Here is a 15,683-nt window from a genome sequence, read left to right on the forward strand (position 1 = left end):
TTCCCGGTAATATTTTTTTGTAAATTTGCGGGAAATGTTTGTCGGGAATTTCTTCATAAGTTTTCTTCTAAAAGTTACAATATTCAGACTCGTTTCGATGGCCAAATTTGTTGCATATTGAATTATTATATTAAATCCATAGAGTTTTTTCGGTTCTAGCAACAGATAGTCAGTTGGCAAAGAAATATTACGGTTGAAAAACCGTAACCCTGTCACAGCAGAAAAATGCGGTTATTAAGAATGAATCAAATTTAAAGTTTATGCTCTAAAAGGAATTATTAAGATGCCTAACATTACAATTTTTAGGGATAGAAAATAATGGTTCAAATTTGTTTATTAAAAATAAGATTTGTTTTATAGAGTCGAAATCCTTAAGTTTTAGAGTCGAAGTTTTTTTAAATAAACAAAGAATTTATCGATTTTATAATGATTAAAACTACGACTGTGACACTACCGATTTATAAGAAACCCTTATAAAGGGTGGACCAACATTGTACAACCAAATATATATAGTTATTTTGTACTTCTTTTAAAACCCTGGAAAATGTATGAGTCGATTTATTCGAAAAAAATTTACTGGTTATTGGTTTAATTTAGTATTACAAATTTCCCGGGAATTCCCGGGAATGAAACGATTTTTTAATTTCCTCCCGGGAAAGTAAAAAGTCCGAAAAATTAGGAACCCTACCACCAATTGATAAGGTTTGAAAATAACCCATATTGATCCATGATTTCACCAAGCCCCCATACAAATGTCCCCCCAGAATACTGTTTGAGCAGATATAAATATGTTGATTATGCAGCAATCCTGACTCTAAAATACTCTAAAATTTTACTGTAAAAAATGGCGAAAATCAGGCAAAATTTGTCCCTAGTCCCCATACAAGGTCCCCCTCAGAAAATGACTTGAACATTCTTAATTGTCTTATAATAACTAATATCGTGATGAAATTCTACATAAACAAGTTTTATATCAACCTAAATCACTTACCGACTTTTTTTGAGGATCGATCCATGATAATTGACCCTACAAGGGGGGTAGGTTCAATTATCATAATCCCTATATAAGAAACATATTTTATTGTCACATATTGATGGTGGGTATACAAGATTCGTCACAGCCTAATATAACACTCTTACTTGTTATTGTTAAAACCCTATGTAATCTCATTAAAAGGAGATTTTTGAAACCCAATAAATGAGCCGACTGATTAAGCCCCAAACTCCTCAATTAACAACAATTTTAACCAATTATTTTATGTGCAATTTATTGGCAGTTTGAAGCAAAAATATTATTTAATATTCATCTTTATTAATGATGAATTTCTTCCTTTTGGGGATGAGCTGCATTGTAAGCAATAGACTTCAAGATAGCCTCGGGAATGGGATGAGGAGTGGGTACAACATCGCCAACGGGTTGGTAACCATGCTCATCAGCCACATATGTAACCTTAATATGTTCACCTTCGGGAGAAACCCATTCGAAGTCACCATGAATATTGCCATGTTCATCACCGGAAGCGGCTTGATGGATATGATTGCTGGTATCTAAAGCTGTCTCAAAACCATCAGCTCTGACATCTGATTTCAGATTGGTGACTTCGGCATGAACATCATCGTCGCTGGAGATGGCAGCAGCGCCGACATAGGCAACAAAGGCAGCAATAAGGATCTAAAGAAATAATTATTTTTGGTTTTATAAAGTTTGTTATAATTTTTAGATTTTTATTTAAAGAACTTACGAATTTATACATTTTTTTGTTTGGTTAATTAAGCTTTGTAGAGTAAACTTGTTAAACTGTGTCTAATTGCAAAATGTTTATGGGTATTTATACACATTATTTTTTTGTTATATTCACAATTATTAAAATATATTAAAATGCTTATTAAACATGTTTATTTATTTGTTTATTATTTGCATATAACGGCAAATTATAAACAAAATTTTAAGGCAAAAAAAAAGTTTGTTCTTTTTTTAACTTGCAAAAGAATTTTTTCATAAAATTTGTTTACAACAATTTATTTCATAATTAAATTCTATAATTATTTTACTTGTTTTTAAATTATTTACCTATTTTTTATAGTCTCATGCTTAAAATTCTATAAACATTAAGTAAATTAAAGCAAATTGCCTTTGTTTCAACATTGATGCCCATTGTCCCACTCACACTCTATTAATGGAAAATGTAGCTTTAATACTGAACTTTTACTGAACCGACTTTGTTTTGCTTTTTCAATATCAATTGCCTAGAATTATGACATAAATTCTGAAAAATTTCGTTTTTTTGTTTTGTATTGTAATTTGTTCATGAACGTGACTGACATCTCCAGATTGACTTAGAACTTATTAAGAACCTGGAATGAGTTGCTTTTTTGAGTCTAAAATTAGTATTTCCTGGTGTCCTAAGCGGACCTATGAAGCACCAAAAGATGTCAATGAAAGACCAATGTTTAGTTTGGTTTTTATACCCTGCACAACCACTGCTGGTAAAGTTTTTTATATAATTTTTTCTATCTCACTTAAATATCTATTTTTAATTTCATTAACCATCAAAAGGATTCATTCAACTCCACCTTTCAATAACCTGCTTTATTCTCAATCAAGTCTATTTCAAATTTCATAAGTCGTAAACAATTTCTAATTAAACTTTCTAATAATTCCTAAGAAAATTATTAAAATCTTCTAGTTATTACGTTTATGAGCACATAATAAAAAAAACAAACAAATAAACATCTTTAATATACATTTTATTAGATTTTAATATTTAAAAATTAAAAATACTAATAAACAAGACAGCAAAAATTTGTGTATAAATACCCAAAGCAATTTTGCAATTAGACACAGTTTAACAAGTTTATTCTACAAAGCTTAATTAACCAAACAAAAAATGTATAAATTCGTAAGTTCTTTAAATAAAAATCTAAAAATTATAACAAAACTTTATATAACCAAAAATAATTATTTCTTTAGATCCTTATTGCTGCCTTTGTTGCCTATGTTGGCGCTGCTGCCATCTCCAGCGACGATGATGTTCATGCCGAAGTCACCAATCTAAAATCAGATGTCAGAGCTGATGGTTTTGAAACAGCTTTAGATACCAGCAATCATATCCATCAAGCCGCTTCCGGTGATGAACATGGCAATATTCATGGTGATTTCGAATGGGTTTCTCCCGAAGGTGAACACATTAAGGTTTCGTATGTGGCCGATGAGCATGGTTACCAACCCGTTGGTGATGTTGTACCCACACCTCATCCCATTCCCGAGGCTATCTTGAAGTCTATTGCTTACAATGCAGCTCATCCCCAAAAGGAAGAAATTCATCATTAATAAAGATGAATATTAAATAACATTTTTGCTTCAAACTGCCAATAAATTGCACATAAAATAATTGCCTAATGTTTTAGTTAATTTAAGGACTTGCCTATTTGGGAGATCAAGATTAATTTTGGGGTCTGAATAGATGATTTGTAGAGTACAATAGGCAATTAAAGAAAAATGGTCGTGATACTAGCAGAGTAAAAATTAAGTTGTGCATGTTTACTGTAACCATTTTAACATTGTTACAAGTTGTTTAACAATATTATAGACACAGAAACTATATTGTGGTAACCATAATATGGTTAGTTTTCGATTCACATGATTGTATCAACCATATAGTATATGGTTACAGTAAACAAGTGTATGTTTGTGACAACCATATGTATAAAACTAATTGAGTACCTATAAATGACTTACCTCTTTTAAATGATTTTTTCACAATCGTGACCACAGTTTTTTGTAATTTTTATTTGTTCTAAATAATAGATTACATTATGAGACAAAAAAAAACTAAAGTATAAATACCTGGAAAGTAATACTATTTTTCTGAGTACAATAAGAATATGTTTTTGAAATTTGCAAAACACCTCCAAAATCTTGAGATACCGGGTTTTCATACCTTTAAGCACTTATAAGCCATTAACTAAGCTGATTCTCAATTGATTTTAATTTTTAAAGGGATTTAAAAAGAAGAAACTGTGGCCTTTCCAATGGTATGTATATTATTTAAGTATTTTGACAAAATTTGTGTGCATTTCTTCACCAAACATATTTTTGTTTTTATTTTTTCACCATTTTCCAACTTTGAAGAAGATTTTACATAGTATTTATAAAGGAACCGTACTATTTATGCATTGATTTAAAAATTAAGTTTATTTATGTGTAAAACGCAATATTGCTTTTAAAAATCCATTAGAAATTGACAAAGTTATTAAATATTGTACTAAAATAAAATGTTTGAAAAAATATCATTTCTAGGCATTTTACTTAGAAATGTTTGCTCAATCGCTTTCTTTTTAAAGTGACCAGCCGTATTCGTAAAATAGTTTCCTTATGTTTTTTCCTTCGAAACTTTTTCGTCGCTGAACTGCCCCAGATTATCTGGAAAGATGACCAAATGCGAATTCAGGAAGTAAATTTTTATAGACATGGGGCAGCCCATTTCACCATAGGCACTCAAAAATTCATAAACCACAGCGACATAGTCATGGCTTCCAAGAACATTTTTACAAAGCGACACAAAACTCTTCCATGCGCGTTTTTCAATGGAACTTAGCTTATTGAAAAACTCCTTATCTTTCATAATTCGAATTTTTTGTATGGTAATATGTTGACAAGTGCCAATATAAAAAACACATTCATACCCAAAAAACATTTTTTTCTCAGATTGTTTATATTGATGAAATCTATAAAGGTACCAAGTTTCATGGCGGTACGGCCTTTCAAACGCGAGTTATGACTTTTTTCCGGCTATATTGGGCATTTAGACGGGTCAAAATCGGGAAAAATATTTTTAACCAGAATTTTTTTTTAACAAGCAATTTGTTTTCACTAATAAATTTAATAAAAAAAATTTTAAAAATTAAAAAAAAAAATTTGGAAAACAATTTTAAATTTTGTTTACCTAAAAATATTTAAAATTTGTAATTTATAATTTGGTGAAGGGTATATAAGATTCGGCACACACGAAGTTTAGTTATGTGTTAACTAATAGTTATCTTGACAGTTTTCATACAAAAAAATAAAAATATTTTAACCGGCAGTATAAATATTAACACTTTACTAGACTTTGTGTTGAAGGGGGTTAGAGTTATAATTTTTTAATAGTTGCAGTAATATATGTATTGGATTGTTTAATAAATTTTTAATTACTGTAACCGTTTTCCAACCGATCCCTTACCACTCATGGTGAAAGTTATAAAAATTGATTTGTTTTAATAATTAAAATTATAAATTTTATTTTTGCAAGTATAAACTAAAACAAGTTTGTGCCAAATCTTATATACCCTTCACCAAATTATACTTTAAAATAAAAATTTTAGGTAAAAAAAATTTAAAAAAAAATTAAATTTATTACGAAAATTTTTTTTTTAATTTTTTTAATATTTTACAAAAAAATTGTATGGCAAAATTTTTTTTTTAAATTTTTAAGAAAATATTTTTTTGAAAAAAATATTCGGGGTAAAAAATGTTTTTCCCGATTTTGACCAATTCTAGGCCCGACTTACTGTGGTCTTATATACGTTGCAAAGGTCTTTCAAATATCTATTATTGGATATCCTTATTGTCTATATTAATGACTCCAGATATACATCAAAAATAGGTAAAATTCGAGGTTGTCCTGGTTTTTTCCCTTATATCTCAGCAATTGTGTTGATTGTGTTGATTTTAAATATAAGAATTCCCGATATATTGATGTATGTAAGTTATTTGGAAACTACGGAAATTTGACTTCGCTATCTATAACGATTCAGAATATAGTATAAACTTTGTGGGGTCGCAAATGAAAATTTTTATCTGAGTACCATCATTTGTATGAGATCTATTATCATTAAAGTGATGTTCGGAAAATGGCCTTATATGGTAGCTATGACCAATTATGGATCGATCGTCATGAACATTTTATTTGGATTCCAAAGTTTTTAAGAGATTTATGCTCGTTAAAGTGATTTCAGGAAGTCGGCTTTATATGAAAGCTGATAGTCTTAAAATTAGGTAGTACGATATGAAACATATTTTAAGAATTTTAAGTGAATACCAAGATTTTTAAGAGACTTTATATGGAAAGCCTGCCAGACGGACATTGTTCACTTTCTGAGTCGATCGGTATACTTTAAGGTGGATGTTAGGCTAATATTTTTGGGCGCTACAAACATCAGCACAAATATCCCCACTACAGAGGCGTAGAATATAAAAATTTTCTTGATTTAAAATTAAATTGATATCGCGAGTTTTTCATACTCTATTATATAGAACTACACAGGGTATAAGTTTACCGAATATGGACAAAATCGGAAATTTGTGTTCTTTGCAATGATTTACACATTTTCATTATACATTTTGATTTCCATCAATGATATGTAAAACAACTGTTGTAGGCACATTTCATATTCTAAAACTTTGATAAATTCGAAATATCATTATAATAAGGGCAAAATATACAGAAATTGTTAACTTTATTAAAAAATCAATATTCCATTAAACAAACCAGATGATTTACAAACATTCGCCACCAAACATTTTCAAATGCCAAAGAAATTCTTTTTCACACTTTTAATAAAAAACCGGTTTAAAAAATGCTGCATGTAGATCAAGCAAATGAAATTGATCTAATAAATGCAAATAATAAATAATGAAATAAACAAAACATGATTTAATTATTATTCTTTTTAAACACATATTCCTGAAAATTCTGGATTTAATAAAGCAAAAACCACAAATTATATAAAACTAAATATTGCAGAATATTGAAACTAGATATTCACCCATATTTAAGAATAAACAAAACAATAATTATGAAATGGTATAAAAACGAAAAGAAATTCTAAAATGAATACAGTTTAACAAGTTTTAGTAAACCTGCAATAACAAAAATGTTCAAATTCGTAAGTTGAATAAATAAATATTCTATTTGAATTAAATATAATAGCATTTAATCTCTCATTAGTTCCTTATCGCCGCCTTGATCGCCTGCGCTGCCGCAGTTGATTCCGATGATGTTCATGCTGATGCCACTCTCTTGAAATCCGATGTCAGAGCCGATGGTTTCGATTCCGTTTTGGAAACCACCAACCACATCCATCAAGCCGCCTCCGGTGATGAACATGGCAACATTCATGGTGATTTCAACTGGATTTCTCCTGAAGGTGAACACATTGATATCAAATATGTTGCCGATGAACACGGTTACCAACCCGTCGGTGCTGTTTTGCCCACACCTCATCCCATCCCAGAAGCCATCTTGAAGGCTATTGCCTACATCAACGCTCATCCCCAAAAGGAAGAATACCATCATTAAGTTTTTGTTAAAAACCAAAATAAAACGTTGGTTAAACTGACAATAAAGAGCATTTGATAAAAAAATCTAAATATTTGGATATAATTATTTTTATTTAAAAATTTATAGGCATTATTTCAGAAACAAACTAAGTTTGTTATAAATTTTGTGATTTATGATATTTATTTACAATTTTTCAATAACTTTATATTCATTAATTTCCCGGCTGGCAACTGTTGCTCAAATAACCAATTATAGAAGTGCTTTATTAGAAAGGTCTTTAAGCTATTACATTTTATGCTAGAAATATCATTCATATTTTAGTTCTTTGTGTTTAACAGACAAAGCTAGTTATAATTAATCGCTGGTCATCACTGGTTTTGGTTTAATGATAGTTTAAACTTGTCAACAGGTTAAAATATTTCAAACATTTGGCCTACTATCGCAAATTATTAACTACTTTTAGTCCAATTTCTCCTTAAACATGAATTGTTATATAAAATCTTGAGGCCTTATCTACAATTCTCTAATCATTGATCTTCGAATATTGACACATTCTACGAGATGTTAAAATACGCTGGATTCATACAATTTGTAACATTTTATCAAGTAAAGTTCAAAGTTCAGTAATTACTATATAATCTTAACTCTACAATAAAGAGATCATTATAAAACAATATCGGATCAATTTCCTCAGAAAAGTGATCAGAGGCAAAATATGTTGGAAAATGTAAAATGTGTCTTTAACATTTAGATAATCAGATCAAATTTCCGAATTTTGAACAATTTTCATGCAGATTTTATAGACAAATATTGTTAATAAAAACATACTTTTATTAATAATGTTCTTCCTCAAGCAAACTTTAAATCACTGCACTTTTATGTTAATTTGAGCAATTGAGAAGCATTTAAAACATTCGAAATGTTTTTCCTTTTAACTACCTTCAACAATGAAAAATCGTCTAGCTTTTAAAAATATAGCCAAAGCAACAATAGTCTATCATCAAATTGTTTCCAATTACGTATCATAGATAGAAAGAAGTCCACTTAAATGCTAAAAAAATAGAAACGATCTCAGACCATCATAATTGAAAACTTGTCCGAAATGTTAATGCAGGACTGAAAACACACAAGCTCTAAAATATTAAACCGACAATGAAACGTATAAATTAATTTATTTTTAACTGTCCCAGGTTTCAGAGATTTCATATTGCTGACGATCAATAAAATGTTAAAGATCAGTTAGAATAAATACAGAAATTCATATTATGAAATGATAGCAAAGAAGATTTTCAAGTTCCAATAGCCAACACAATGTGTCCACTAGGGTATTCCAATTATTCGATTTTTCTCTTGTTCGAATAAAACGAATAATTCGAATAAGAGATTTTAACTTGTTCGAATAATTCGATCACACGTTTTAAATTAATCGAATTATTCGAATAATTTAAATTTTTTTAAAAAAGGAAAATAATGAAGTTTCGATGTCGGTTTTTTAATATTTTATTGTTAAAGTACAAACAAAAAATAACGTTAATGTTAACAATTCAAGTATTGATAATGTTGAAAAACATTCGAAAACAAAGTCCATCATTAAATTTTCAACAGAAATATTCTGATCAGATTAACAGCCGAACAATCTACAAAACAATTGAACAGCATACCCTTTAGTTTCCGTTTTGGAGCTATGCTTTAAAAAATTTGAGCTAGTTGGACATGATCCTGAATTCCAGTACAATATAAACGTATTAAGAACTTTTTTATGTCGTTCATTAATTCGGGTTTTAAATTGAGTAACTAATTATTTAGTAAATTAATTATTCACTATTTCTAAATTATTTATAACAAATTGTATTATACCCTCAAGTTCTATCAACGTTGCCGAATCTTTGCTTAATAAGGTGGTCTTGGGGAATTACACAATAAAGGGAATATGTCCAAAATTTGATATCATTGTCAGTGAACGTGGCTAATTTGAAGTCAGGCAGTGCATGATTGACGCATTTACAAAATACCATGTTAGACAAAGATGTTCAACGATGTTCAAAATCATGTATAAGTCGAACTCCATGCTTTTCATGCAACAAAACGTTAGTTTGCAATATTTGTGATTATCATATGATTTATTAAATATTTTGCAACACCTACGTACGCGGTTAATAGCATCACTTATATAGATATATTTTAAGATCATGGCCTTCATCTATTTCAATGTAATCATTATACATGTCATAATGAATATCACTTTCGACGACCGTTTCAGAATCACATTCTCGATCACATTCAACTCCACTTTAATCTGAGTTAATATTTTGATTATTAATTGCGATTCTTCTAATATCTCGCACCTTTAATTTTCGTTGGTTCAAGTCCTAAGTTAAAATTTTTTAAAGATTTGTTTTTAGAATTGTAACTTCTTGCAGTAATATTTATATATTTATAGAAGGAACTATCGGAACAATCATCTGCAGTGATCGAAGGTCCCTTTGTCTTTAGTTATTTGTCGAATTTCAGAAACAATACAATTTTTGTGAGTCATTATTACTTCTTTAAATTTGAAATTATGAAATTTTTTTAAAAATTTAATAAACTTAAATATATATGAACATTTATTCGTTTTGTTCGATTATTCTACATAAAATTGTTCGAATTATTCGTTATTCGAAAATGGACATTTTTAAATTGTTCGAATAATTATTCGTAAGAAATTATTCGATTAATCGAACGATCATTAGTCGAATGAATACCCTAGTGTCCACCTACTTGTGGCCTGATTTGGAATCCTTACTCTTTATCCAGAAATCTCTTGGGTGTTATAAAAACAAAAATAGTAGCAAAATAAGCAAACTGCTCAGCACTTAAGTCAGAGTAAGATATTGAGCTATTGTTTAAAGACAACTGAATAACACAAGAAAGATAGTCCATGATATGAACAAAAATTTTAGAACTGCCATAAATCAAAATGATGTCTAATCGAAAGTATTGCGAAAATGGTCTATTCGGAGCATCAATGTCAATAGTTCTCTGTATATTCTCAATATTATTGTGCAAGATCACGCTATTGCATAAAACCGCTTTAAGAAGATGCTCTAGAACCTAGATATGTATCAAAAATATGTTTTTGGGTCGAAGAAGGTGCTAATTCGGATGATAAAAATATTAAACAAGAACAAATGAACCATTTCTACGATGTAGATCGTAAACCATGAATATTTCTTGATTTTTTTCAGAATATCATTATTAGGGAGACATCGAATATCTTCACAGAGAATACAGATTCGTAGTAGCAACCGAATTTGTTGCCGATCGAATGATTCTGCCTTGGTGACTGAATTTTACAGTTGTGGCTACAAAATGTTAGAAGGGTTAATAAATGTTTGGTAGCTTCAGCCGAAATTCTTCCTTAGTAACTGTTATTATGTTGCTAGAACCGAAAAATTCAATGTGTGCAACCGAATCATTCGATTGGCAACAAATTCGGTTGTCAATACGAATCTGTTTTGTCTGTGTTGATAATCAATAGAAGGGAAGCCCTAATTTAAAGATTATATTTGTTCATCAGCTTGTTCAGGAGCTAGAGACTAATGTAATTAACTTAATTAAAAACTATTAACTTCAAGTTTTGTGTTTGATTTTACTCAAATGCTTTTTATTGTCAGTTTAACCAACGTTTTATTTTAGTTTTTAACAAAATTTAATGATGGTATTCTTCCTTTTGGGGATGAGCTTGGATGTAGGCAATAGCCTTCAAGATAGCTTCTGGGATGGGATGAGGAGTGGGCAAAACAGCACCGACGGGTTGGTAACCGTGTTCATCAGCAACATATTTGATATCAACATGTTCACCTTCAGGAGAAATCCAGTTGAAATCACCATGAATGTTGCCATGTTCATCACCGGAGGCGGCTTGATGGATGTGGTTGGTGGTTTCCAAAACGGAATCGAAACCATCGGCTCTAACATCGGATTTCAAGAGGGTGGCTTCAGCATGGACATCATCGGAATCAACTGCGGCAGCGCAGGCGATCAAGGCGGCGAGAAGGAACTAAAGAAAGATTAAATGGTTTTAAATTCAATTCAAATAGAATTTGTATTTCTTCAACTTACGAATTTGAACATTTTTGTTATTGCAGGTTTACTAAAACTTGTTAAACTGTATTCATTTTAAAATTTCTTTTCGTTTTTATACCATTTCATAATTATTGTTTTTTTTATTCTTAAATATGGGTGAATATCTAGTTTCAATATTCTGCAATATTTAGTTTTATATAATTTCCAGAATTTTCAGGTACATGTGTTTAACAAAAAATATTAATTAAATCATGTTTTGTTTATTTCATTATTTATTATTTGCATTTATTAGACCAACTTCGTTTGCATGATCTACACGCTGCATTTTTTTAACCGGTTTTTTAATTAAAAGTGTGAAAAAGAATTTCTTTGGCATTTGAAAATGTTTGGTATCGAATGTTTGCTAATCATCAGGTTTGTTTAATGGAATATTGATTTTTTTAATGAAGTTAACAATTTCTGTATATTTTGCCCTTATTATAATGACATTTAGAATTTATTAAAGTTTGAGAAATGAAATGTGTTAATCATGAATTCCACCAAAGAACACAAACTTCTGATTTTTATCATATTCAATAAACATATGCCTTTTGAAGTCCTTTGTACATTTTAATTTTTATTCTTTTACAATAGAATGTGAAAAAACTCGCGATATTAATCGCAATTCAATTTTCATTTCAAATCAAGAACATTTTTATGCTCAACACCACCGTAGTGAGGAGGGTATTAAACTTTTATGCTGATGTTTGTAACTCCCAAAAATATAAATTTTATATATAGAGAAGTCATTCACATACTTTTATAAGGCCCACTTAAGAAAACCAATTTAAGGAGCAGAAATCTCTTAAAAATTTTGATATTCTTTTAAAATTCAACAGAAATAAGTTTCATATAGACATACGATAATTCATAGTACCTAATTGAAATGCGATCAGTCCATAATTGGTCATAGCTCCCATATAATGTCCACTTCCTAAAATCACTTTATCGAGCATAAATCTCTTAAAAATGTTGAAATCCAAATAATATTTAATAAAAATAAGTTTCATATAGAAATAAATCACATGACACAATTTCATGACGATTGGTCCATAATTGGTCATAGCTTCCATAAAGGGCCCACTTCCGAAAATCACTCACGAAAACAAATTATTGAAATCTTAAAAGAAAAAGTTTTTCTCATTACATCTTACTTATTTTAAGATGTAATCAGAAGTTATTGACTTAAAGGCATTTTAATGACTTTCATGTGTTCATCGTGCCAAAATTATATAAAAACAAGTAAGAGAGCAACATTCGGCTGTGCTGAATCTTATATACCATTCACCAAACTATACTTTAAAAAAATTGTTTATTTTACAGTTATTTTTCAAGTTTTTTCCAAAAAAAAAAAATTTTTAAAAGATTTTTATTTAAAAAAAAATTTTTTTAACAAAAAAAGTATTTTGTTAAAAAAAAATTTTTTTAAATAAATTTTTTTGGAAAAAACTGTAAAAAAATAAAAAAAATTTTTTTTTACATTTTTTTCCATAAACATTTTATTAGTGAGAAAAATGTTTATGTTAAAAAAAAATGTATGAGAAAAACATTTTTTTTGGTCAAAAAAAATCGTTTTAAAAAATATTTTATCCTGATGTTGACCATTGTCTGTCCGAATTACTTTATATACGTCGTTGGAAGGGTCATTGAAATACCTATCAGTAGATATCCACATTGGCTATATTAACCCTCCGTTACTCGCAATTGAACTGGTTGATACAGGCAAAAACAATTTTATTGAAAAATTTTTTAAGCACCCCAAATTTTAAGCTATTTTTTGATAAAAACATATTTTTATGGCAATTTTATTTTTATTGTTTTTATGTTTTCGAAATAAAAAGTGAAGAGATTATTTTCAAACGCGCCGTTTTTTATTGATATCAATTTGATACATTGCGACTAATCTCGATTGAAAATGATTGCGACTAACGAAGGTTAAAAAAGTAGAGAAGCTCTGAATTAAAGGTTATATTTGTTCATCAGCTTGTTCAGGAGAACTTCTCAGATATAGACTATATATTAAAAACTATTAACTTCAAGTTTTGTTTTTGATTTTACTCAAATGCTTTTTATTGTCAGTTTAACCAACATTTTTTTGGGGGGTTTTAACAAAATTTAATGATGGTATTCTTCCTTTTGGGGATGAGCTTGGATGTAGGCAATAGCCTTCAAGATGGCTTCTGGGATGGGGTGAGGAGTGGGCAAAACATCACCGATGGGTTGGTAACCGTGTTCATCAGCAACATATTTGATATCAACGTGTTCACCTTCAGGAGAAATCCAGTTGAAATCACCATGAATGTTGCCATGTTCATCACCGGAGGCGGCTTGATGGATGTGGTTGGTGGTTTCCAAAACGGAATCGAAACCATCGGCTCTGACATCGGATTTCAAGAGTGTGGCTTCAGCATGTACATCATCGGAATCAACTGCGGCAGCGCAGGCGATCAAGGCGGCTAGAAGGAACTAAAGAAAGTTTAAATTGTATTAGATTTAATTCAAATAGAATATTTATTTATTCAACTTACGAATTTGAACATTTTTGTTATTTGCAGGTTTATTAAAACTTGTTAAACTGTGCTTATTTTTGAATTTCTTTTTGTTTTTATACTTTCTTCAATTTTAGTTATTTTAATTATTTTATTAAATTTGTGAGTTGTTGCATAAAATCCAGAATTTAGTGCAGGATTGAATGATAATAATAGAGCAGCTAATAATTTAAACAAGTTTTCTTTATTTTATTATTTATGTCTTGAAATTAGATCAGTATTATTCATATTATATGCTTCTTAAATGACATTTTAAAGAAGTTTGAAATAAACATAATTTGTATTAACAGATTTGTTAATAGAACATTAAATAGTTCTAAATAAGATACAATTATATAAATATCACTAAAATATAATTAAAGACTTGGTTTACTTTCTATTAAAAATGTTTGAAATCTTGGGGAAATCTCTTATTATTGATCATTTACCAAAAAGTACTCACTTTTATTAAAAATAGAGAGCTACAAAGGGTGAGAGATATAAAAAGTGCATTTATGAAAGCAGCTCTAATAAATGCAAACTATAAATACTAAAAAAAAACTTGTTTTAATTAATTTTATAAAAAACACAAACTAAAACAAAATTCTGGATTATAAGCAAATAACCTGAAAAAAATAAATTTAAAATCTAGTTTTTATACTCTCTATAATTCATAACATACATAAATGCAAAAAGTATAAAAACGTTAAGAAATTCTAGAATTAGCACAGTTTACCAAGTCTTAATAAACCTGCAATAACAAAAATGTTCAAATTCGTAAGTTGAACAAATAAATATTCTATTTGAATTGAAATTAAAACCATTTAATCTTTCTTTAGTTCCTTCTCGCCGCTTTGATCGCCTGCGCTGCCGCTGGCAATCCCGATGATGTCCATGCTGAAGCCACCCTCTTGAAATCCGATGTCAGAGCCGATGGTTTCGATTCCGTTTTGGAAACCACCAACCACATCCATCAAGCCGCCTCCGGTGATGAACATGGCAACATTCATGGTGATTTCGATTGGATCTCTCCCGAAGGTGAACACATTGGTGTCAAATATGTTGCCGATGAAAACGGTTACCAACCCATCAGTGATGTTTTGCCCACTCCTCACCCCATCCCAGAAGCCATCTTGAAGGCTATTGCCTACATCCAAGCTCATCCCCAAAAGGAAGAATACCATCATTAAGTTTTGTTAAAATGAGTTATTAAGAAGAGAGAAAAAAAACGTTGGTTAAACTGACAATAAAAAGCATTTGAATTAAATCAAAAAACAAAACTTGAAGTTAATAGTTTTTAATTAAGTTACTGAAGTTAGTCTGTATCTGAGAAGCTCTCCTTAACAAGATGACGAACAAATATAACCTTTAAATCAGAGCTTCCCTACTATTTTGGGTGTCATGATCCGCTTTTGATTATCAAGTGGATCATATTCTGATCAAAATCAAGAGATATTCATGGTTTATGATCTATATCATAGAAATGGTTCATGTGTTCTTGTTTAATCTTTTGGTCTTCCGAATTAGCACCTTCATGGAACTAAATATATAATTTTGATACATATACAGGTTCTAGAGCATCTTCTTAAAGCGCTCAATTTTATACAATAGTATGATCTTAAGTGCATCCTAATATTGGGAATATACAGAGAGCTATTCATATTGATGCTCTGATTAGACCATTTTCGCAACACTTTCGTTTAGAGATCATTTTGATTTATGTCAG

General features: G+C 29.6%; 6 protein-coding genes across 6 annotated transcripts; 3 read left to right on the plus strand and 3 right to left on the minus strand.

The window, feature by feature from the left end:
- Window positions 1-1,251: 1,251 nt before the first annotated feature.
- On the minus strand, window positions 1,252-1,799 carry LOC135960857 (larval cuticle protein 2-like). The gene is made up of 2 exons (XM_065512255.1): window positions 1,743-1,799; window positions 1,252-1,672 (listed from the first exon to the last, which is right to left on the minus strand). The coding sequence occupies exons 1-2, from the start codon at window positions 1,752-1,754 to the stop codon at window positions 1,313-1,315; spliced, it is 372 nt and encodes a 123-aa protein (XP_065368327.1). The 5' UTR covers window positions 1,755-1,799; the 3' UTR covers window positions 1,252-1,312.
- A 975-nt stretch (window positions 1,800-2,774) lies between these two features.
- On the plus strand, window positions 2,775-3,392 carry LOC135960960 (larval cuticle protein 2-like). The gene is made up of 2 exons (XM_065512388.1): window positions 2,775-2,900; window positions 2,972-3,392. The coding sequence occupies exons 1-2, from the start codon at window positions 2,889-2,891 to the stop codon at window positions 3,329-3,331; spliced, it is 372 nt and encodes a 123-aa protein (XP_065368460.1). The 5' UTR covers window positions 2,775-2,888; the 3' UTR covers window positions 3,332-3,392.
- A 3,415-nt stretch (window positions 3,393-6,807) lies between these two features.
- Window positions 6,808-7,405, plus strand: LOC135960767 (larval cuticle protein 2-like). Its single transcript, XM_065512150.1, has 2 exons — window positions 6,808-6,927; window positions 6,990-7,405. The coding sequence occupies exons 1-2, from the start codon at window positions 6,916-6,918 to the stop codon at window positions 7,338-7,340; spliced, it is 363 nt and encodes a 120-aa protein (XP_065368222.1). The 5' UTR covers window positions 6,808-6,915; the 3' UTR covers window positions 7,341-7,405.
- A 3,528-nt stretch (window positions 7,406-10,933) lies between these two features.
- LOC135960670 (larval cuticle protein 2-like) lies at window positions 10,934-11,547 on the minus strand. Its single transcript, XM_065512013.1, has 2 exons — window positions 11,427-11,547; window positions 10,934-11,364 (listed from the first exon to the last, which is right to left on the minus strand). Exons 1-2 carry the CDS (start codon window positions 11,436-11,438, stop codon window positions 11,014-11,016), a joined length of 363 nt encoding a protein of 120 aa, XP_065368085.1. The 5' UTR covers window positions 11,439-11,547; the 3' UTR covers window positions 10,934-11,013.
- A 1,916-nt stretch (window positions 11,548-13,463) lies between these two features.
- On the minus strand, window positions 13,464-13,969 carry LOC135959847 (larval cuticle protein 2-like). The gene is made up of 2 exons (XM_065510941.1): window positions 13,958-13,969; window positions 13,464-13,895 (listed from the first exon to the last, which is right to left on the minus strand). Exons 1-2 carry the CDS (start codon window positions 13,967-13,969, stop codon window positions 13,545-13,547), a joined length of 363 nt encoding a protein of 120 aa, XP_065367013.1. The 3' UTR covers window positions 13,464-13,544.
- A 678-nt stretch (window positions 13,970-14,647) lies between these two features.
- LOC135960635 (larval cuticle protein 2-like) lies at window positions 14,648-15,160 on the plus strand. The gene is made up of 2 exons (XM_065511974.1): window positions 14,648-14,734; window positions 14,797-15,160. The coding sequence occupies exons 1-2, from the start codon at window positions 14,723-14,725 to the stop codon at window positions 15,145-15,147; spliced, it is 363 nt and encodes a 120-aa protein (XP_065368046.1). The 5' UTR covers window positions 14,648-14,722; the 3' UTR covers window positions 15,148-15,160.
- Window positions 15,161-15,683: the final 523 nt, after the last annotated feature.

The sequence above is a fragment of the Calliphora vicina genome, chromosome 5 (assembly GCF_958450345.1).
Source record: "Calliphora vicina chromosome 5, idCalVici1.1, whole genome shotgun sequence".
NCBI lineage: Eukaryota > Metazoa > Arthropoda > Insecta > Diptera > Calliphoridae > Calliphora > Calliphora vicina.